This window comes from Cetorhinus maximus, chromosome 3, assembly GCF_964194155.1.
Source record: "Cetorhinus maximus chromosome 3, sCetMax3.hap1.1, whole genome shotgun sequence".
Taxonomy (NCBI): Eukaryota; Metazoa; Chordata; class Chondrichthyes; order Lamniformes; family Cetorhinidae; genus Cetorhinus; species Cetorhinus maximus.
In genome coordinates this window covers 17729710-17753768 of record NC_135881.1, presented here as the reverse complement: position 1 = coordinate 17753768, position 24059 = coordinate 17729710, and the positions used below count along the sequence as shown (strand labels likewise).

The 24059-nt window shown below is 44.9% G+C and overlaps 1 protein-coding gene across 1 annotated transcript in view; it reads right to left on the bottom strand.

Moving 5' to 3' along the window:
* Window positions 1-24059, bottom strand: part of ttc21a (tetratricopeptide repeat domain 21A) — a 125433-nt gene that overhangs the window by 43752 nt on the left and 57622 nt on the right. Inside the window, exons 11-15 of the mRNA XM_078534881.1 lie at window positions 23422-23622; window positions 18984-19113; window positions 11763-11920; window positions 9275-9496; window positions 2395-2633 (exon numbers count right to left, since the gene is read on the bottom strand). Coding sequence (XP_078391007.1) covers window positions 2395-2633; window positions 9275-9496; window positions 11763-11920; window positions 18984-19113; window positions 23422-23622 — 950 coding nt within the window. The remainder of the gene's footprint in view (window positions 1-2394; window positions 2634-9274; window positions 9497-11762; window positions 11921-18983; window positions 19114-23421; window positions 23623-24059) is intronic.

Below are 24059 nucleotides of genomic sequence, written 5' to 3'. Positions count from 1 at the left end.
TTGCCTGAAAGGGTAGCAACTTTCAAAAGGAAATTGGATATATAATTGAAAATGAAAGATTTGCAGGGCATTAGGGAAAGAATAAGCAGAGTTGAATTAATTGGGCACTCCTTTCAAAGAAGTGGCACAGGCAACATAGGTTGAATGGGCTCCTTGTGCGCTGAATAGGTCTATAAAACTCGATCCTCATGTGAGTTTTCTGCCTCTTTTTTTCTGCACCAATTTTTTCCATTAAAAGTCCCAAAAGCCAGTGAAGTGCTAGAAATCAGAGGAAATTTGGCAGGCGGGGTTGGTGGAGGGGCAATGTAAAATTTGGGCTTGGTAGCTGAGGGCTAATGAGGGAGGTAGAAAATCATCCAGATACCCCACTATTGATGTTCAGTGGTCCGTGCTACAAATACACTTGATATAAGCGGCAACAATCACTCTGGATGTTCTTTAATATTCTTACCTACTTATGACATGTGGTGTATATCGCATACCTGAGAGGAACCAGGTGACTTCGGACCTATGGGGCTGGATTTTCAGTCAGGGGTTGGGAACCAGAAAGTGGGGAGGGGGCTAGTTCCTGGCCCCCACCTTGGACACCATGCTTTAGGCACACCCACTGGGATTTTCAAATCTTCAGCCAATTAAAGGTTAGGGAATGGGCTCACCATCTGATCAGGGCTGGCAGGTGGGCTCCCGACACCAGAAGGCCAATGGCAGGCCCTACAACGCTCAGTGATCAACAGCTTCATTGGCCCAGGTGAGAGCTGCTAATTCAAAGATGGAGACGGCGGGAGACAAGTTTAGTTTTACACTTTAAAAAGGCCACAGCTGCTTTCAAGGCCATGATCCTGGAGGGGCAACCCCTCCAGGGAATGGTCAACAGCTGCAGCTGTGGCCTGGTGATCGTTATGGGTCCGGGAGGTGGGGAGGAGAGGGGGGGTGGCGAGTCCCTTGTTTGATCCAGCTTGTGCCAGCCCTGAGCTCACCATGGGGCCAGGCTAAAGTTGGCTGCCCGCATTGCTAACTGGAAATTTGGCGCAGGAAGGGTCTCATTAACAGTAATTGGCCTGCATTGACTGCCCGCTGCTTCTGAATGGACAGCCAATCCGACTCTGAGCCGCTGGCACAGCGTTCAGTGGTGCCAAATTGTGTGCCTGCCCGCCTCCAGCCCATGCTCCCCACCACTGAGGGTCTTCTCCACATCCTGCTTGGGTCTGTCACCACACTAGTTAATGGCGATTGCTGCGATTGGTCAATAACTCCATCATTGGTTTATCATGCCATGGTAGGAGTCGGACTAGATCGACGTCATTGTTTACTTCGTCCAACGGTTCCTATGTTCTTACTTATTTTACCATATTTTTTACAAGCTTACAGAGAAGAAAACTGGGTGATGGAAAACAGCCTGACGGGCCGAGACAGGCCAGACGGGTACCCTATGTTTCTGAACTCCCAGCAATGCGACTTATTCTGCGTTTCGTGCTATCACCACTGGAGAAAACCGAGGCTGTTTCATATGTATTTGCCTCACTGAGAAAAGGCTGGGTGAGGGAAACGAGGAAAAGTATAATTTTGGGTTTTGATGCAAGGTCCGCTCCCTTTCTCTTTCACATTCTGACGTTTCCTGCAGGCATAGCTTTTCTGGGGGGTTTAGGATCCAGAGAAATGTAAAAAAATTTTAAATTTCAAAACCAACCTCAACCCTCCTCCACCCTACCCACTTCCAGATTTAACAGAGGTGGGGCCTGGGGCAGGCAATCAACAGGCTCCCAGGAGGTAGATTGGTCACTTAAATATTATAATAAAGGCAATGTGCCTGCCTTTCAGGTTTACTTTCGACTGGCCAGGGAAACCCGACAGCTAAAGGGAGGTGAGGACTGCTTAGTGGAAAAGAGATGTTTCTATACAGCACTGCTTCTGGCCCAAGAGGAGCAAGAGTGCTTCCCAAATCACCCGCCTCCACCACCTCCAACCCCATACCACGAAGCTTACCGTCTTGATCCCTATCCAAGGACCCCACCCTCATTGTGTCTCCATCCTCACCAGATTGGGGATCAGACCGCATCCCCCCAGCCCTCCAGGAATCTGCTTCCCCCACCTTCTCCCATTCCCACTGATGCTGTAACAAGCTCCCAACCTGCCCATTCAGCTGCAGCCTAATGCAGGGTTTTCTCTGCCCAATAGGGACCAAGTCTATTAATCAAGATGGCTTCAAGGTGGAGATCCTTTTTTAGCAAAGAAGGACACACACTGTGTTGTTGAAACTCCACTTGGCATGTATCCAAACAAACCCCTGCCTGCATTTATGCAACCCGCCCCAGTTAATACCGGTGTCTCTGTGTCATTTCAAGTTTTCAGCATTTCAGTGTTTTCCTCCTATACCCATAACTATCTTTTACATACATATAGCATCTGATATAAAGCGTTTGGGCCCTCTGCTTGTGCAGGTAGATCTCTGCCAGCTTCTTCTGGGCTTCGATGTAATACGGCTGCTCGGGGAGGATGCTCCTGAGCATGCTGAATGCTGTTTCCACATCATCCTGGCTGAGAGCCAAATCGACATTGGAGATGGTGACACGAGTTTCTTCAGGCGTCCCGGCAAATTCAAGGATAGCATCTTGCATCACTTTGGTAGCTTCATGCTGGAAAGGAAACATCAGTGGACAAGTTGTACAATTAGCAGGGATTGCATTTGCAGCAACTTTCCAAATTTACCTTGGCAGTCCTTCTCAGCCCAGCTACCTGAGTAGGAATGAGGGTAGCAATGTCATGGGGACACCATTGCCTGCAGGTTCCCATTTAGGTCACAGCCAAAGGCACAGGAGCAGACCACTCAGCCCCTTGAGCCTATTCTGCCATTTAATTGGGTTATAGCTGATCTGTATCTTAACTCCATCTTCACTTTGGTTCCTTGTACCCTTGTCAAACAAAAATCTATCAATGTCAGTCTTGAAATTTTTAATTGTCCCCTAACCTCAATAGCGTTTTGTGGGTGACTTCCAGGTCTCCATAACACTTTAAATGCTTCTTCACATCACCAGTAAACAGCCTAGTTCTAACTGCTGTTGTGGAATCACCACACCAGAAGAAAGAGGACTAGTGGCCTTCTGCAGGTAAGTGCTAGAGGGAGGGAGAGAGGGAGGGAGGGGAGAGGGGGCACTTCAAACCCTCTCCCTTCGTGGTGAGGAGGGGAACACAGAAGGAGGACCCTAAGGTGATTACCACCACTTTGTAGAGCAGACAACCCATAGCCTTGCCCATGACGGCCCCGGGGAGCACTAGTGACATAGGAGGAAATTTTGCCAGGGTTCCAGGTCTCTGCCTCCTCGCCAGCACCAACATGTGGGGGACAGAAAGACTGGGCAGTGAAAGTTCCAGTGGGGACACGGGAAGAGAAATGCAGGTAAGGTGGTATTTTGAGGTAGGCACTACCAGCTAAACCTTACCTCATTGGAATCATAGAATTCTACAGCACAGTTGGAGGCATTGTGCTCGTGCTGATTCTTTGAAGGAGTTATCCGATTTGTACCTGCAGCCCTGCAAATGTTTTCCCCTTCAAGTACATATCCAATGTCCTTTTGAAATTTACTACCACTCTTTCAGGCAGCGCATTCCAGATCACAACTCATCATACGTACAAACATAGGAACATACAAATTAGGAACAAGGGTTGACCATTCGGCCCCTTGAGCCTGCTCTGCCATCAATAAGATCATGGCTGATCTGATTTTGGCCTCAAATCTACTTATCTTCCTACCCTCTATATTCTTTGACACTCTTGTCATTCAAGAATCTATCAAATTCAGCCTTAAAATTATTTAGTGACCCTGCATCCACTGCTCTCTGGGGAGGAGTGTCACGACCCTCTAAGAGAAAAGATTTCTCAACATCTCCATCTTGTATGGGAGCCCCTTACTTTTAAACTGTGTCTCCTAGTTCTAATCTCTCCCACAAGGGGAAACATCCTCTCAGCATCCACCTTCTCGAGTCCCTCAGGGTCTCATAATTTTCAATAAGATCACCTCTCATTCTTCTAAACTCCAATGGATACAGGCCCAACTTATCCAACCTATCCTCAGAGGATAGCCCCCTCATTCCAGGAATCAGTTGAGTGAGCCTTCTCTGAATTGCTTCTCATGTAATTATGTCCTTTCTTAAATAAAGAGACCAAAACTGTACACATTACTCCAGATGTAGTCTCACCAAAACCCTACAGAACTGTAGCAAAACATCCCTACATTTATATTCTACTCCCCTTGCAAAAAAATGACATCATTCTATTTACCTTCCTTATCACTTTCTGTACCTGGAAACAAATGTTTTGTGATTCATGTACCAAGACACTCGGATTCCTCTGTACCTCAGAGTTCTGAAGTCTCTCTCCATTTAAATAATGGGCTGCTTTTCTATTCTTCCTGCCAAAGAGGACAAGTTCACATTTTCCCACATTTTGCTCCACCTTCCAAATTTTTATGTCTATATCCCTTTGCAGACTCCTTATGTTACAAGCATACGAATGTACGAACAAGGAGCAGGAGTAGACCATTCAGCTCCCTTGAGCCTGCTCCAGCATTTAAAATCATGGCTGATCTGTTAGTAACTTGAAATCTACATCCCACCTATCCCCTATAACCTAACAGCCCCTTGCTTACCAGGAATCTATCCACCTCTGCCTTAAAAATATTCAAAGACTCTGCTTCCACCACCTTTTCAGGAAGAGAGTTCCAAAGACTCACAACCCTCTGAGTGGAAAAATTTCACCTCATCTCTGTTTTAAATGGGCAACCCCTTATTTTTACAATGACCCCCTAGTTCTAGATTTTACCACAAGAGGAAACATCCTCTCACATTTACCCTGTCAAGACCCCTCAGGATCTTATATGTTTCAATCAAGTCACCTATTACTCTTCTAAACTCCAGCAGATACAAGCCTAGTCTGTCCAACCTTTCCAGGTATTAGTCTGGTAAACTTTCTCTGAACTGCTCCCAACGCATTTACATCCTTCCTTTAAATAAGGTGACCAATACTGTACACAGTACTCCAAATGTGGTTTCACTAGTGCCATGTACAACTGAAGCATAACCTCTCTTCTTTTGTATTCAATTCCCCTTGCAATAAATGATAACATTCTGTTAGCTTTCCTAATTACTTGCACTTGCATGTGATTCATGCACTAGGACACCCAGACCTCTCTGCACCTCAGAGCCCTGCAATCTTTCACTATTTAGATAATATGCCTCTCTTTTATTCTTTCTGCCAAAATGGGCAATTTCACATTTTCCCACATTACACTCCATTTTCCTGATCTTTGCCACTCAATTAACCTATCTATATCTTTTTGTAGCATCCTTGTGTCCTTTTCACAATTTACTTTCTTGCCTATCTTTGTGTCATCAGCAAATTTGGCAACAATCCCTTCGTCTAAGTCAGTGCCCCAGCTATCCTCTATTTATGTCATCAAAGTACTTAATTAACAATATGTGTGTCCTAACAATATAATTAACAAACTATTTACACCACACGCAGTCCCCAGAGTCTAGTCCCGGGAGTCCAGAATCAGGTAAATGTGGGGGTCTCAGGGTGTGGAGGGGAGGTGAGGACTATATTTTGGGGGGAGGGGAATGAACGGAGTAACGATGTTGGTGGAGAAGCAAGGGCCAGACCATTGCTGGGGGGTCCCCAATGTTGAAAGGAGGTTATTGATGGAGATACCCCCCTTTCCTGCCCAAGGCTTAAGCAGGGTCACTTTCTGGCCTCCTCCCTGTCCCTAAACTCCTTCAGTCAACTTGAAAATTGAAGCTGGCAGGGAAATAGACCTTAAGTAGTCATTAATTGGCCATTTAAGGTTCTCAACTGGGGCAAGGGCTGGCCAGCTGGCCTAAGCCTCGCTCGTCCCAACGTAAAATTGCTGAGAGGCCAGGGTGGGCAGGAGCTTGATGAAATGGCCATCTAAGGAATTTTACAGCATCCCCACCCTCCATCGCCCCCACTACCAGCTCCCACCTGCAAACCTGCAGCAGAGAAATGTAAAACTCTGCCCAAAGAGTATATAGCACAGAAAGAGGCCATTTGGCCTAATTCATCCATGCTGACATTTACAAGCCTCCTTCCAACTGTGGGGAAAGCACGCCACTGACTCCCCATGCAAAGTGATCTCCGTAGCCTTTCATTAATGTCCTTTAGGGAAGGAAATCTGCCATCCTTACCCGGTCTGGCCTACATGTGACTCCAGACCCAAAGCAATGTGGTTGACCTTTTAATTTCCGTCTGAAATGGTGTGGCAAGCCACTCAGTTCAAGGGCAATTAGGGAGGGGCAACAAATGATGGCCTTGCCAGCAACGTCCACAGCCCATGCAATAAAGAAAAAAAAACCTCCTCCAGTCCAACAGCCCTCTGAGATCGCTGCCCTCCTCCAATTCTGGCCTCTTGAGTGTTACCAATTTTGATCACTCCCTCATTGGTGCATTGATGGCCATGCCTAGGCCCTAAACTCTGGAATTCCACCTCCCCTGCCAAAGCTCTCCACCTCGCTTCTCCTTTAAGACACTCGTTAAAACCTGCCATATGTCTCCTTTTGTCCTTGGCGTCAATTTCTTTGAGAACACCTTGGGACATTTGTACTACATTAAAGCTGCTATATAAATGCAAGTTGTTGTTATTGTTGTTGCAGGCTGGATGAAAAGCAGAACTACTGGGAAGCTACTAAATAAAGCATGCAGCAGTTAATCTCTGTTGCAGGTTTCCTGCATTTTCCCGTTTTTTTTCCCCAAAATATGCAATGAATATTTGTTAGCCACAGGTTGGGACTGTTTAGCTACATTAAACGTGGTATATAAATGTAAGTTGCTGTTATGATTCTGTTAGGGATATAGGAACAGGAATAGGGCATTCAGCACATTGAGCCTGCTCCGCCATTCAACACGATCATGGCTTATGATCCACTTCAGTGCCTTTTTCCCACACTATCCCCATAACACTTTATGCCACTGGTATTTAGAAATCTGTCAATCTCTGCTTTAAACATACTTAATGACTGAGCTTCCACAGCCCTCTGAGGTGCAGAATTCCAAACATTCACAACCAGTGAGTAAAAAAATTTCTCCTCATCGCGGTCCTAAGTGGCTTCCCCCTTATTTTGAAGTTGTGTCCCCTGGTTCTAGACTCCCTGACCAGAATCTTACCTGCATCCACCCTGTCTATCCGTTTAAGTGTTTTGTAGGTTTCAATGAGATCACCTCTCATTCTTCAAAACGCTAGACAGTGCAGGCCCAGTTTCCCCAACCTCTCTTCATAGGACAGTCCCACCATTCTGGAATAAGTCTGGTGAACTTTCGTTGCACTCCCTCAAAGGCAATAATATCCTTCCTCAGGTAAAGGGACTGAAACTACACACAGTACTCCCAGTGCGGTCTAATCAAGGCTCTATAAAACTGAAGCAACATTTTGCTATTCCTATACTCAAATGCTCTTGTGATAAAGGTTAACATTCCATTAGTCTTTCTAATTGTTTGCTGCGTCTGCATGTTAGCTTTCAGTGACTTATTGACGAGGACACCCAGGTCCCTTTGTACATCTATTTCATTGTACTTTCTAATCTCTCACCATTTAAGAAATACTCTGAAATCTGTTCCTTCTACCAAAGTGGATAACCTCACATTATATTTTTTCACATTATATTCCATTTGCCATGTTCTTACCCACTCACTAAGTCAGTGTAAATCCCCTTGAAGCCGCTTTGCATCTTCCTCAAAACACACATTCCCACCTAGCTTTGTGTCATCCACGAACTTGGAAACATTACATTTGGTCCCCACAACCAAATCTTTGATACATATTGTGAACAGCGGGGGCCCAAGTACTGATCCTTGCGGTACCCCACTAGTCAGAGCCTGCCCATGTGAGAATTACCTGTTTATTCTTACTGTCTGTTTCCTGCCTGTTAACCAATCCTTAATCCATGCCAGTATATTACCTCCTATCCCATGTGCTTTAATTTTGCTAACCAACCTCCTGTGGGGGACTTTATCAAAAGCCTTCTGAAAACTGGCACCACATCCACAAACATTCACTCCTTCTACCACCGATGCACAGTAGCAGCAGTGTGTACCATCTACAAGAGGCACTGCAGGAATTCACCAAGGCTTCTTAGACAGCATCTTCCAAACCCATGACCACTACTATCTAGAAGGACAAGGGCAGCAGATAGATGGGAATACCACCACCTGGAAGTTCCCCTCCAAGTCACTCACCATCCCTGGCTTGGAAATATATCACCATTCCTTCACTGTTGCTGGGTCAAAATCGTTGAACTCCCTTCCTAACAGCACTGTGGGGTGTACCTACACCACATGGACTGCAGCAGTTCAAGAAGGCAGCTCACCACCACCTTCTCAAGGGCAACTAGGGATGGGCAATAAATGCTGGCCTAGCCAGTGAAGCCCACATCCTCTGAATGAACAAAAAAAAATCCAAGCATACTATGTCCACCAACTCCCCTTTATCAATTCTGTTAGTAGCGTCCTCAAAAAACTCCAACAGGTTCGTCAAACATGATTTCCCATTCATAAATCCATGTTGACTATGCTGAATCAGGTCATTATTATCCAAGTGTCCATTTATCACATCCTTTAGAATAGATTCTATCTGTTTTCTCTCTCCCGCCCTTCTTAAATAGTGGGGTGACATTTGCTACCTTCCAATCTGCAGGAACCATTCCAGAATCTTTGGAATTTTGGAAGATGATCATCAATGCATCTACTATCTCCATAGCTACCTCTTTCAACACTCTGGGATGTGGAATTTCATGTCCCTGGAACTTATCAATCTTCAGTCCCAATAATTTCTCCCATACAACCTCCTTACTAATACTAATTTCCTTCAATTCCTCATTTTCCCTAGTCCTTTGGATCTCTAATTCTGGGAGATTTCTTGTATCTTCCTCAATGAAGACAAACACAAAGTAATCATTTAGCTTCTCTGCCATTTCTCTCAATTCTCAATTATAAGTTCTCCTGACTCTGCCAGTCATGGACCCACATTTGTCTTTACCAAAAGTCTCCTTTTTACATACCTACGGAAGCTGTTACAGTCTGTTTTTATGTTTTATGCTATTTAACGTTAACATTCAATTCTCCCTTTCTTCATCAATTTCTTGGTCCTCCTTTGCTGACGTTTAAAATGCTCTCAATCATCAAGTTTACTCCTATTTCTGGCAACTTTACAGGCCTTTTCTGTTAATCTTATCCAGTTATTAACTTTGAAAGTTGCGGACCATGAAGTACCTGTTCGCCATTCGAGTGGTGCGCATCCACCAGCTCCAGATACACAGAGACACGGTCACTCACATTGATGTTGACTGATGCCCATTTCTCTCTTCCAGTGGAGCCTCTCCTCACCCCTGGCAGGCTGATTGCCATTTTTAGTGTTGTTATGGCTTCTGTGATCTTACCCATCTTCTTCAGAGCTCTGGCTTTGATCAGGTGATAGATAGGGTGTTCCCTAACCTGCAAGGTTAAGCAAAAATGCAACTTGCACTTCTATCATCTTCAACACCGGCTGCATCACATTGCACTTCAACTAGAAACATTTTTTAAAAAAATATCCTGAGGCTCGGATGAAGAAGGCCCTTTGGCCGCATCACAGAATAATAATGCAAAGAATGACATAGAATCTATAGCCCAGAAAGAGGCCATTTGGCCCAACTGGTCTTTGCTGCCCTGTATGCTCCACATTCCATTCATCTAACCCTATCAGCATTTCTCTCTATTCCTTGTCTAGTTTTTCCTTAAAGGCATGAATAGCGTTTGTCTCAACTATTCTCTGTGGTATCAACTTCCACATTCTAATTACTCTTCCAAAAGGCATTCGACACAGTGCCACACAATAGACTTGTGAGCATAGTTAAAGCTCATGGAATAAAAGGGAGAGTAGCAACATGGATACAAAATTGGTTTAGTGACAGGGAACAGAGTGTAATGGTTAATGGATATTTTTTGAACTAGGAAAAAAGTTTATAATGGAGTTCGCCAAGCATCTGTGTTGGGACCCTTGCTCTTCCTAATATATATTAATGAACTTGGTGTAGAGGGTATAATTTCAAAATTTGTGGATAATATAAAACTTGGAAGCATTGTGCATTGCGAGGAGGATAGTGTAGAACTTTAAAAGGGCATTGACAAATTGGTGGAATGGGCAGACAGGTGAAATTTAATGCAGAGAAGTATGAAGTGATTCATTTTGGTAGGAAGAGCACCAAGACACAATATAAAATAAAGAGTACGATTCTAAACGGGGTGCAGCAGAGCGGCCTGAGTATATATGTGCATTTGACATTAGAGATGGCAGGACTAGTTGAGAGCATGGTTATTAAAGCAAACAGTATCCAGGCTTTATGAATAGGGGCATAGAGTACAAGAGCAAAGAGGTTATGTTAACCATGTACAAAGATGTGAAGGCATTAGAAAGAGTGCAGAAAAGGTTCACATGAATGGTTCCAGGAATGAGGAACTTCAGTAACGTAGGTAGATTGTAGAAGTTAGGGCTGCTTTCCTTGGAGAAGGCTGAGAGGAGATTTGATAGAGGTATTCAAAATCATGAGGAATCCGGACAGAAGAGGTAGAGCAAAACTGTTCTCATTGGTGGAAGGATTGAGAACAAGAGGACAAAAATTTAAGGTTATTGGCAAAAGAAGCAATGGAGACAGGAGGAGAAACTTTACACGCAGCAAATGGTTAAGATCTAAAATGTGCTGCCTGAGAGTGTGACGGAGTCAGGTTCAATCGAGCCATTCAAGAGGAAATTAGATTATTATCTGATGGGAAAAATGTGCAAGTCTATGGTGAGAAGGTTGAGGAATGGCCCTGGATGCATTGCTCATTTGGAGAGCTGATGCAGACATGATGGACCGAATGGCCTCCTATGCTGATTCTGTGATTCTGTATAAAATGCAAGTACTTTTTCAGAATCACAGAATCACAGAATCACAGATTGCAGAAGAAGCCCTTCGGCCCATCGAGAAACACCTGACCTACCTACCTAATCCCATTTACCAGCACTTGGCCCATAGCCTTGAATATTATGACGTGCCAGGTGCTCATCCAGGTACTTTTTAAAGGATGTGAGGCAACCCGCCTCCACCACCCTCCTAGGCAGTGCATTCCAGACAGTCACCACCCTCTGGGTAAAAAAGTTTTTCCTCACACCCCCCCTAAACCTCCTGCTCCTCACCTTGAACTTATGCCCCCTTGTGACATACCCTTCAACTAAGGGGAACAGCTGCTCCCTATCCACCCTGTCCATGCCCCTCATAATCTTGTACACCTCAGTCTTCCCTGCTCCAATGAAAACAACCCAGGTCTATCGAAAACAAAAACAGAAACAGAAATACCTGGAAAAACTCAGCAGGTCTGGCAGCATCGGCGGAGGAGAGCACAGTTGACGTTTCGAGTCCTCATGATCCTTCAACAGAACTCTGTTCTGTTTTGTTGAAGGGTCAAGAGGACTCGAAATATCAACTGTGCTCTCCTCCGCTGATGCTGCCAGACCTGCTGAGTTTTTCCAGGTATTTCTGTTTCTGTTTTTGTTTTGGATTTCCAGCATCCACAGTTTTTTGCTTTTATCTCCAGGTCTATCCAACCTCTCTCTTCATACGAAAACAACCCAAGTCTATCCAACCTCTCTTCATCTCTTATCCTTTTTTTTCCAATTAAGGCAGAAAACACTGTTCAATCATCATTGGATGTGATTATGGACCGACGGCATTGCTCTCACCTGGAAGTTGTAGCTGAGGCCCATTTCCAGAGAATGGGAACATTCTTTGAAATTGCACTGGGCCAGGTATATCTGAGCCATGAGCAGGTGGCCATCAGCATAACTGGGGTCCAGCTGGAGATATTGCTGCAGTGTGGCCTGAGCCGTGTTCAAGTTACCTGCGCAGGATAAAGAACAGGTTACATGAAATCTGCTTACTACATCCATTTTTTCTCCCATTCCCGAAACGCAAGCCGTAAATTTTGCACAATGCTGAGGAACAGCTCCTGTCGCAATTTTATAATTGACATAAGTAAGATGAGCCAGGGACTGGGTAGAGTGGGCTGACAGCTGTCCCTTCGCACATGGCATCTTGGTTTCAACTGTGACGTTCTCTCTAATGATCCTACACAATATGAGTTTGGAAAGTCACAATCCATTTCTTCATAGGTGCAAAATTGAACATGATGTGGCACTGTTAAGAAACATAAGAACAGGAATGGACCATTTTGTCCCTCAAGGCTTTTCCACCATTCAACCAGTTCATGACTGATTTGTACCTCAACTCATTACCAGCCCTAGTTTCATATTCCTTGATACACTTACCCAACAAGAACCTAACGATCACAATCTTGAAAGCTCCAATTGTCCCCAGCATCCATACCTTTTTTGGGAGTGAATTTCAGATTTCTACTATCCCTTGTTTGAAGAGGTACTTCCTGATTTTCCTCCTAAATGGCCTGGCTCTAATTTTATGGCTATGTCCCCTTTTTCTAGATTCCAACACCAAAGGAAATAGGTTGCCTAGTGAATCCCTGTAACATTTTAAGCAGCTCGATCAGATCACCCCATCAATCTTCCGTACTCATGGGTATCTTCTATCATATTTAGCATTCTCAGTTAGAGAGGCTAAAGGAGGGATCAAATGGAGATGTGTCCTACTCCTGCACTTGACCATCATGATGCTGCATGTGCTTTCAAGACCCCTCAGTGGTCTGGAAGTGACTGCTGGGAAGAGATGCAACTTTTAATGGTGAACCTTTTGGGTTGTTTTGTCTAAAAGCAGCTTCCTTTGCTGAACGTAGCAGGCTATTTGTTTTTACAGGGGCAGTGTATATTGTGGCATGGCCCGGCAGATCAGGCTTGCCCAACCAGCAGCCCGCAGACCGGATGTGGCCCCCGAAGCCAGCCTATGTGGTCCCTGGAGCCAGTTTTCAAAATGCCAGTCAAACAGCTAAGTTGGAATGGAAGATTCTGCAAAAGCTGCTCCTCCAATCACAAGCCGTTCCTCCTCCACGTTTGCTGTGAGCCTATCAGCAGTGACTGTGGAAGAGAAACAGTCTCTGATTGGAGGAGCGAACACCAATGGCGGAAAGTTTGCTGGAAAGAGGTTTTCTTTTGGGGGAGGCAGTGGCGGAACATGAGTACCAGGGCCTGGGGAGCGGGAACATGAGTGCCGGGGCCTGGGGAGCGGGAACATGAGTACCGGGGCCTGGGGAACGGGAACATGAGTACCGGGGCCTGGGGAATGGGAACATGAGTGCCGGGGCCAGGGGAGCGGGAACATGAGTACCGGGGCCTGGGGAATGGGAACATGAGTGCCGGGGCCTGGGGAACGGGAACATGAGTACCGGGACACTACCCTGCGGAACTCTTGCAGTGATATCTAGGAACTGAGATGATTAACCTCCAACAACCACAACCATCTTCTTTTGTGCTAGATATGGCTCCAACAAGAAGAGAGTTTTCCCCTTTAAGCCCATTGACTCCAGTTTTACTGGGGTTCTTTGATGCCACTCTCACTCAAATGCTGCCTGGATGTCAAGGGCAGTCACTCTCACCTCACCTCAGGAGTTCAGCTCTTTTATCCATGTTTGAACCAAGGCTGTAATGAGATTAGGAGCTGAGTGGCCCTGGCGGAACCCAAACTGAGCGTCAGTGAACAGGTTATTGGTAAGCAAGTGCTGCTTGATAGCACTGTTGATGGTCCCTACCATCGCTTTACTGATGATGCAAAGTAGACTGATGGCAGGGGGGGTGGTAATTGGCCTGGTTGGATTGTCTTGCTTTTTGTGTACAGGACATATCTGGGCAATTTTCCACATTGCTGTGTAGATGCCAGTGTTGTAGCAGCTTGGCTAGGGGCGCTTCAGCACTGTTGCCAGAATATTGTCAGGGGCCATAGCCTTTGCACTATCCAGTGCCTTCAGATGTTTCTTGATATCATGTGGAGTGAATTGAATTGGCTGAAGACTGGTAACTGTGATGCTGTGATCCTCCTCTGGAGGAGGCTGAGATGGATCATCCATTTATGGCTGATGATTGTTGCAAATGCTTCAGCCTTACCTTCTGCACTGATGCTCCCCCACCATAGTGAGTGGGGATATTTGTGGAGCCTCCTCCTCCAGTGAGTTGTTCAATTGTCCACCACCATTCATGACTGGATGTGGCAGGGCTGCGGAGCTTAGATCTGATCTGTTGGTTGTGGAATCACTTAGCTCTGTCTATCGCTTGCTACTTATGCTGTTTGGCATGCAATTAGTCTTGTGTTGTAGCTTCACCAGGTTGATATCTCATTCATAGGTATGCTTGGTGCTGTTACTGGCATGCCCTCCTGCAGTCTTCATTGAACCAGGGTTGATCCACTGACCTGGTGATAATGGTGGAGTGGGGAATATGCCAGGCCATGAGGTTACAGATTGTGGCTGAGTATAATTCTGCTGCTGCTGATGTCCACGGTGCCTCATGGTTGCCCTGTCTTGAGTTACTAGATCTGTTTGAAATCTATCCCATTTAGAACATTAGTAGTGCCAGACAACACGATGGAGGGTATCCTCAATGCTATGATGGGGACTTTGTCTCTTCAGGGACTGTGCGGTGGTCACTCCTACCAATATTGTCATGGGCAGATGCATCCGCGACAGGCAGGTTGGTGAGGATGAGGTCAAATATATTTTTCCCTCTTGTTGGTTCCCTCACCACCTGCCTCAGACCCAGTTTAGCAGCTATGTCCTTTAGGACTCGGCCAGCTCGGTCTGTACTGGTGCTACCGAGCCACTCTTGGTGATGGGCATTGAAGTCTCCCAACCAGAGTACATTCTGCACCCTTGCCACTCTCAGTGCTTCCTCCAACATGGAGGAACACTGATTCATCAGCTGAGGAGGGGCGGTACATGGTAATCAGCAGGAGGTTTCCTTACCCATGTTTGACCTGATGTCATGAGACTTCATGTGGTTCGGAGTCCCAGGGTTACTCCCTCCTGACTGTATACCACTGTGTCGCCACTTCTGCTTGGTCCACCCTGCCAGTGGGACAGGACATACCCAGGGATTGTGATGGTGGTGTCTGGGACATTATCTGTAAAGTAAGATTCTGTGAATATGACTATGTCAGACTGTTGCTTAACTAGTCTGTGAGACTGCTCTCCCAATTTTGGCACTCGCCCCCAGATGTTAGTAATGGGGACTTTGCAGGGTTGACAGGGCTGAGTTTGCCGTTGTCGTTTCCGGTGCCTAGATCGATGCCGGGTGGTGCGTCCAGTTTTATTTCTTTTTACTGACTTTTTAGTAGTTTGATACAATTGAGTGGCTTTCTCAGCCATTTCAGAGGGCATTTAAGAGTCAACCACATTGCTGTGAGTTTGGAGTCACAGGTAGGCCAGATTTCCTTCCCTAAAGGGCATTAATGAACCAGATGGGTTTTTAAGACAATTGACAGTGGTTTCATGGTCATCATCAGACTTTTAATTCCAGATTTTTATTGAATTCAAATTTCACCATCTGTCATGGTGGGATTTGAACCCAGGTCCCCAGAGCATTACCCTGGGTCTCTGGATTACTAGTCCAGCAACAATACGACTGTGCCACCGCCTCCCCAAAGTGTGAGTGAGTGCGTGTGCGTGTGTGTGTGTGCGGGAGTGAGTGAGAGATTGAGTGTGTGTCTGCCTTATTCCCAGTCTCAGGTTTCTCACTCCACTCTCACCCCACACACACTCACAGTGGGTAAGGGTGAGTGAGTGAGCACCCTAAGGGTGGGACTGAGCCTGGCACACACACTCTAACCCTCTCACACTCTGTTCATTTTTATGAATTACTCTTTTTTTAAAACTTAACAATTTATTGCTATAACATTGCTTTATTTTTGGTCAGCAATTGTTTCTTTTCTTAATACATATCCTTTCGGAAATTTGCTCATTGATCGTTAAGTGAAAAAAAAAGGAAACGTGGCCCACTTCCCAAGTGAAAAGGTTGGACAAGCCTGATTTAGCTAATCTTTTTCCTACATGCTTCAGCTTGCACAACTTGTTGCAAGTATGAGATTCTCAATTCATGCTATTACTAAGAAACAATGCACTTAGAAGATCTCAGACAGAGTCAACATGGTTTTATGAAAGGGAAATCGTATTTGACAAATCAGTGTCTTTTGAGGATGTAACCAGTAAGGGAAATAAAGGGGGAGCCAGTAGAAGCCTATGTTTGTGTGCAGTATACATGGATTTACAAAAGGCATTTGATAATGTGTCACCCAGAAAGTTAATATGCAATCGTCGTTTGGTAGTACAGAACTTGAGTATTGCTGAAAAAAAGAGACTTTTTTGTTGAAGGTTTTCATCTTGCACTTGTCAGGACAATTTGTAAGAAAGTGCCAATGTCAGAGGAAACAAATAATTTGTACTGTATGAGAAGAAAGTGCTGATTGGTTAGCAATTAGGCGCTGACTGGTAGAGGCGTTGCCATGAAGAATGCACCCGTTGATGGTTACTGTCAGTTAACTGCCAAGCATTGTTTGAAATTTAAACCAGGCAGCTTGACTCTGATTGTTCAAGGAATTGCCCTGAGAATAAACCAATGAATGGCTGTCACTTACCTTGTTTTGCTGAAATAGGCACAATGTATGTACATGTTCTTTCTGCCTGCAAAGAACAGGGCCCTGTGTATTAATATATGTGGCTCCAGTACATGCCACTGCATCACACTCTGAGCCTGACTGACAATATTAAATTGGTTGTCAGCGTAACTCTTAGCACACTGAGGATTATTTAGCAAATATTGTCCAATTGTGGAATCACATTGAATGTTGGATACTGTGTTTTGAGTTTTGTAAGCATTGGGTACTGTCTGTACCTTGCCCATTGCGAACAGCAGTTGGGACACGCTGTTTGATACGTTATGCCACTTTTTGGGATGTACAGCTTGCATACCTGGCATCACACTGGCACTAAAATTCATACACCACATTATCATTTGTGTGATAGGCAGAATGTCTATTTGGCTTGACGGGAACATCCCGTTAGTGGTGAATACCACTCATGTTGCTACAGCATAATAACAGTGTGAAACAGCTAGCTTCACCTGTTGCTCAAATTTTTGAGGTACCTTGTCCTTCCAGGGTAATCTGAGACAGACTGGGCACCTATCAGAGCTGAAAGCTACAGCTGTGGGCCTGTTCATGAGTTTGCGCGATATACAGCACAAAACAATCTGATCAGACTAGCCATTATCCTGCAGGATGTCTTTGATGTGTCCTATTTCAGCATCAATCTTTCATGGTAAGCAAATGGCTTGGGCCCTATTTATGAGGTTGGCGATAAGGCCAATCTCATAGCATGTGGAACTGTAAGAATCCCAATGTGTGTATTGAAGGTAGGCTTGTGGTAGACTGTGGTAGAGAACCCGCTGGCAGATTTCTCAACTCGTAATTCAAAGAAGGGGAGTTCAGTTGACTGCTCCACTTCATAGGTGAATTTGAGCACAGGATGGAGCCCTTTAAGACATGCAAGGAAATTATTACATGTAGCTGAGGATTTAAATATAGCAAACATATCTTCCACATATTGGAAATATGCAAAGGGTAAGAAGTTATGTATCATTTCATTGAAGACACATTTTGGAACCCAACAAAGATGTTTGAGAGAGCTGGGCCTAGATGGCCCAGTTATATTAATGACTTAGACAAGAAGACTGAGAGTCATGTATCCATATATGCTGGCAATACAAAGCTAGGTGGCAATGTAAACTCTGAGGAGGATACAAAGAGACTGCAAGGAGATATAGACTTGAGTGGGCAAGTGAGTGACAGATGGAGTAAAATATGGGGAAATATGAAATTATTCAATTTGGTAATAAGAATAGAAAAGCAGGATAGTTTTTACTAGGCATGAAACTTGTACATTTTAATATTCAGAGAGGCTTGGGTGTACTCATACAATGAACACAGAAAGTTATTATGCAGGTACAGCAAGCAGTTAGGAAGACAATTGGCATGTTGGCCTTTACTGCGAGGTGATTGGAGTACAAGAATACCATTGTGTAGGTATTGCTACAATTGTATAGGTTTTTGGTGAGGCTGGAATACTGTGTGTAGTTTTGGTCTCCATATTTAAGGAAGAGTATATTTGCATTGGACATGGTACAGCAAAGGTTTACTAGATTTGTCCCTGGGATGAGAGGGTTGTCTGATGATGAGAGGGTGAGTAAATTGGGTCTATATTCTCTGGTGTATTGAAGAATGAGAGGTGATCTCATTGAAACATGTAAGATTCTGAAGGGGCTTGATAGGGTAGACACTGACATTGTTTTCTCTTGCTGGGGAATCTTGACCACAGGGGCGCACTTTCAGGATGAGATAAGGAATGTGTTCACCCAGAGTCTTTGGAATTCTCTACCCCAGAAGTTTGTAGATGCTCCATCATTCAGAATATTTAAGGTTGAGATGGACAGATATTTGGTCTCACGGATTCATAGGGAGTTGGCTGGAAGGTGAAGCTGAGGTAAAAGATCAGCTGTGATCATGTTGAATGACAGAGTAGGCTTGAGGAGCCATATTGTCTACTCCTGCCCCTATTGCTCATGTTCTTATGTTTCTTTTTCCCCTGAACTTGCTGGCCGATTTACATATTAATAACTCTGTGCGTCATGAACACGCCAATATTTTTCCAGCTAAGTTTGGCCCAATGTTACTGAAAATCCATCGGGAAGGGCAAATAATCTTACAAGTGGTGGTATGTGCCCATCCATAAACTCTGCCATTAACCTCATGGAAGTTTGTGGAAGCCTACCGCCAGTACCATATTTGGCCTTACAGGTTTACTCTAATTTATACTAGACAGTTCATTCTTATTGACATCAGGGCCAGAAGGAATGGGTAATAAATGTGTTTTTGCCAGTGTAGCCCATGGCCTGAGTACAAATTAATAAATAAAATGAACAATCTATCCATAGCCATTACCAAAATCATCTTACCTGACATGTATCTAATTTTGGCCATAATGTACAGAAGTTCCTTAATTCCAGGGGCTGCCTTAACCACTGGCTCCAGTATCATTGCTGATTGCCTCAGCAAAGGAGAAAGAGGCTGTCCTTGAAGAACAGGCTAGAGGGAGCAATCACAACATAACTCACACTAGAGTTAAGAATAGTCAGCAGTTGAAACAGCTGCATTCTAGATCCTGCCATTGTCAAAATACAGATCTTAAATGAGACTGCAAAACTTGATTTGACTCCAACTGTAAAAAGTATTGTGGCTGAAATGAGCCTTTTGCATTGCTGATGTGTAGGATCCCAGCAAGAGTTTTGGCCGCTCTCCAAATTTTCCTGTCCCGCCCACGATGATGCCCGCCACTGATGGAGCTGGAAAATCCATTGTTATTTGTGCATGTTTAATGTTGGCTGCTGTACTTCTTTCATTTGGCTGTGTCCATATTGGCTGCCATGTTTCATGCATTACAACTGTGACTGCACTTAATTAATCCAGTGGTCGTGAAAAGCGCTATATAAATGAAAGTCTTTCTTCTTTATCTTTTATGTCAGTACAACAGGTCAGTTGTGGACCATCATGTTACTGGTGCCTAGATTTCTACTAGTTGTTCCTATCAGCAAATTACCACATAATAAAACATGAAACAAAGGGTATTTATATCATTGAGCTCATTCTTTTCATTGATCGTATATAACCCAGCTACGGTTGGCTCTATTCATTTACCAGTTTAAACATTTACCACTGGTAGCTGCAGTTTGTACTATCTACACGATGCACTGCAACAACTTTGACTGCCTAGAAGAACAAAGTTAATGGGAGCATAGGAACACCACCGCTTCCAATTTCCCCTCCAAATCACCCACTGCCCTGACTTGGAAATATATCACCATTCCTTCATTGGCACTGAGTCAAAATCAAGGAACTCCATACCAAACAGTTCTGTGGATGTCCCTTCACCTCATGGACTGTTGCACGCCAAGAAGGCAGTCCAGTGCCACCTTCTCAAGGCTAACTCAGGTGAGCAATAAAATGCTGGCTTGGCCACTGACTCACATCCAGAGAACAAATTTTTAAAAGCTGACGGAGAAAGACTGCAATGCTTCTTCACCCCTGTCTTCATAATGCCGCTGATGAAACTCCAGAATATCTATTGGTAACTATTAGATTATTCATCCTTGACTTCGTTGGCATGCTTTATAGTCCTGACAATCATCAAACATTCTGTTCCACAAAGCATTTGATAATTTATCTGGACTTATAAACCTGAAATTCCACTCCTAAACTGACATTCATGCTGCTCTTTTACTGAGTCACCGATCTGCAAATCCATTGCATCATGGGGAAAATATAATGGCCATGGGTCCAAGCCCCTCTCCAGGGTGAGAGTATGTTAGATAGGCTGACGCTTTGGTGCAGTATTGAAGGAGTGTTACATGGTTAGAGGTGCTGTCCTTTGAATGAGATGTTAAGCCAAGACATTGTCCATTGGCTTAGAAAATCCCTTGGCATCATTTGAAAAAGAGCTGTAAGTTCTATTGCTGTCCTGATCAACCTTTCCCCCTCAACTAAGGCCCAGAAAAATCACATTTATTTGCTGCTTGTGGTCCTTTGCTGTGTGCAAACTGACAACGGTGTTTACCTACATGAAGACAGTTATAAAATGCTTTGAACACTATGGCCGGGATTTTCCGGCCCTGTTGCGGGCGGGACCTGCTGTGGGCGAGGCGGCGCTCCAGCCAAAGACCATTGACTGTCAGCGGGCGGGTGAGGAAAATCCCGCCCTATAAGGCACTATGTCATTTGTTTCCTGTGCTCAGGATTGTTTTGAGACCTGTTCACACCCATGTCTGTTCCTCAGGGCATTTTTACAAGCCTTTGGGAGATTGGGCTGACTAGGCCTGTATTCACGGGAGTTTAGAAGAATGAGAGGGGATCTCATTGAAGCATATAAAATTCTGACCAGGCTGGGCAGACTGGATGCAGGGATGATGTTTCCTCTGGCTGGGCGGGGGTCTAGAACAAGGGGTCACAGTCTCAGGATACGGGGTAGACCATTCAGGACTGAGATGAGGAGAAACTTCTTCACTCAGAGGGTGGTGAACCTGTGGAATTCTTTGCCACAATGGGCTGTGGAGGTCGGGTCACTGAATGTATTTAGAAGGAAATAAATAGATTTCTGAACTCTAAAGGCGTCCAAGGGTATGAGGAGAGAGCGGGAGTACGACGTTGAGATAGAGGATCAGCCAAGATCATATTGAATGGCGGAGCAGGCTCAAAGGGCCGAATGACCTACTCCTGCTTCTATTTTCAATGTTTCCCGCTCAATTTCTCTCTCCATGAAGTTAGGACATCAAGGAATGCTCATAACGAGGGCTAATTCCCACTTTTAGAAACCAAGGCTGGGATTTTCCAGCCCTGCCTGCCACTGGGATCTTCCAGTCCCGATGAAAGTCAACGGACTTCTGGCTGGGCCACCAAATCTCACGCAGAGGGTCCCGCTGTGGCAGGGCCGGAAAATCCCGGCCCAAGGTGTTAACCTCGTCATTTTTAAAAATCCATTTCACAACGGGGAAGAGAGTTGCCAGTTACTTGGGATTTTAAAAGTGTCCTTGAGATGAAGCCTGTTCTATTGATTAAAGCAAAGGTGAATGCAACCTAATATATTGTTTATGAGAAAAAATAGTGTTACTTTTGGGATGGAAAACAGGAGGTAACACAGGAAACAAAAACCTGGTAGTTTTAAGATTAATTCCTGACTTTACACCAGTTTTAAACCCCACCTCTCCCGGTGTTGCCAACACAGAGCGGGGCAAAATGACGGACAAGAATCCTGCATTGTGCTGGGTTCCTGCTCCTCCAGCCTAAATGTTGGTGCCTGCTAATTACAACGCAGCGAATCATCCATGGAGTGACATTCCACCATTGGATTGCCACTCTGCTTCTATTTTCCTACCGTAGACTGGAGCTCCATGTTTCTCACCCAAACTTCCGACCCGGGCCTGCTGAGAAATGTGGAGTGTAGCTCCTCCTGAAGTTCTTCAGTCTAGTGCAGGAGCGTTGGGGAAAACAAAGCCATGCCTCCATTTTATGGCACTAGATACCTTAGACTGGTAAGTTTACATGTCCCAGTCACTTTGACAACCTAGGAGAGAAGGAGAGGTATGGGACTAGGGTGGGTCGGGGGTGGGGGGTGAGATGGGTTGCGGGAGTCAGGGGGTGGGGGGATGGATGGTTAGTCGGGGGTGGGGAGGTAGTTGGGTGGGGTTGGGATAGTCAGGACTTTGGGGATTAATCGGGGGGTGAGGAGGTCAGGGTGTAGGAGGGTGTGGGGGCGTAGTCATGGAGCAGGGGGGGACTTTAGGGGAGGGTCCATTGATGGGTCAGTGGGGTCAGTAATATATCTTTAATCCTTATAACTTTTCCTGGGTAATTATTCTGCTAAGTAAGTCCAAAGTCTCCAACTTTAAATTGAAGCTTTGGAGGATTCCAGATGCAGGGTAATTGCCTAATGGAAGTTAAAACTTCCGGGCAATTCCCATGCAGTCCTTGTGTGGGGAATTTCAAGCGCATCTTCCAGGGTACCTCTGGGGTATGACCCTCCAGAGAATGGAAGGTCCGGGCCAATGATTTGTGCTTGCAGCCAGCGCTATTCACCGGCTGCTACATTTAAAGACTGCAGAATATACTATTTCATGCATTACACTGATTGAACTGCTTCAACTAATTCTCTGCTCACTCAGGTAATCTGCCCGTGTCCTCCTGCAACCTTCCATGGCTCCTAACTTGATATCATCAGCAAACTTTGACACCTGCCTTTTTCTACCTATACATAGATCATTTAGGTAAAACAATTTGAGAGATCAAAAGTCAGCGCGCCCTCTGGAGAAGTAGGGTATCGCTGGCAAAAACTTTGGATTTGCATCTTTAATTGCAAATGTATGGACACAGTGGTTGCTGTCCGATTAATCCTGTTTTAATGATGAGTGCTGCTAGCCTCAGCTTTATTCCTGTCGCAAAAAGTCGATTATAGAGAATGGATTGTACATGTCCAATTTTAATCGTTTCACCATTGGCAGCTGAGCCTCCAGCTGCCTGGGCCCAAAGCTCCCTAAACCTCTTCAACAACTCTACCCCTCTCCTCATTTAAAGCACTCCTTAAAACCTACCTCTTTGATCAGGCTTTTGGTCATCACCCACCCTCATATCTCCTTATGTGGCTCACGAGATATACCAACTGGAGAGTGAAGAGTTGCGGAGGCTGCGTTAAATGTATCTCGGTCTTGTAAGCGACAGAGACGGGTCCATAGCTTTTAGCTTTTTGTTTTTAATCACGAGATATATTGTTTGACAATGAAGCATCTTGGGAACATTTGCTACATTAAAGGCGCTGTATAAATGCAAGTTGTTGTTGTTGGCACTCACCTGATCTGGACAGAGGGCCAAAAGTTTCTTTACAATATCAAGCAGGAATTCAGGGTTGAGTTTCTCATAGTATTCCAAGCCAAGAGGAAGGTCCTCTAATGAACTGAAGTGAATGTCTATAGCTCGGTTCAGAAACTTAATGATGACCTTTGGCTCTTTACCTTTGTCTACAGCTAACACTGCTTGAAGATAAGACAGCTCCTTTAAGAGAATATAGTTTTTATTTCAGCTAAATTGAATAAAACAATGAGACAATGAGGTCCTTAAAATCCACAGGCTTTTCTGACACACCACCACCCTCCACCATCCCAGTGCATTTGCACCAAGGGAGTGTAATGAAAGGGCCTGGAAATGAGGCTAGGACCTGAACTAGCCTTGTTGATGTCTTGCCAGGAATGAGGAGGGGGCAAAGCCTCTGTCCTCCACAGACAAGGCCGCTTACGTCACTCTTGGTTACGCCAGATGGCTGGCATGAAGAGTGTCCTGGACAACCTCCGAGGAAAATAGCTGTCCAAGGGAAAATCTCAGTCTATTGGAAAAATGGTGTTGGGCTAGAGCTGCCAACTGGAGAGTGAAGAGTTGCGGAGGCTGCGTTAAATGTATCTCGCTCTTGTAAGCGACAGAGACGGGTCCATAGC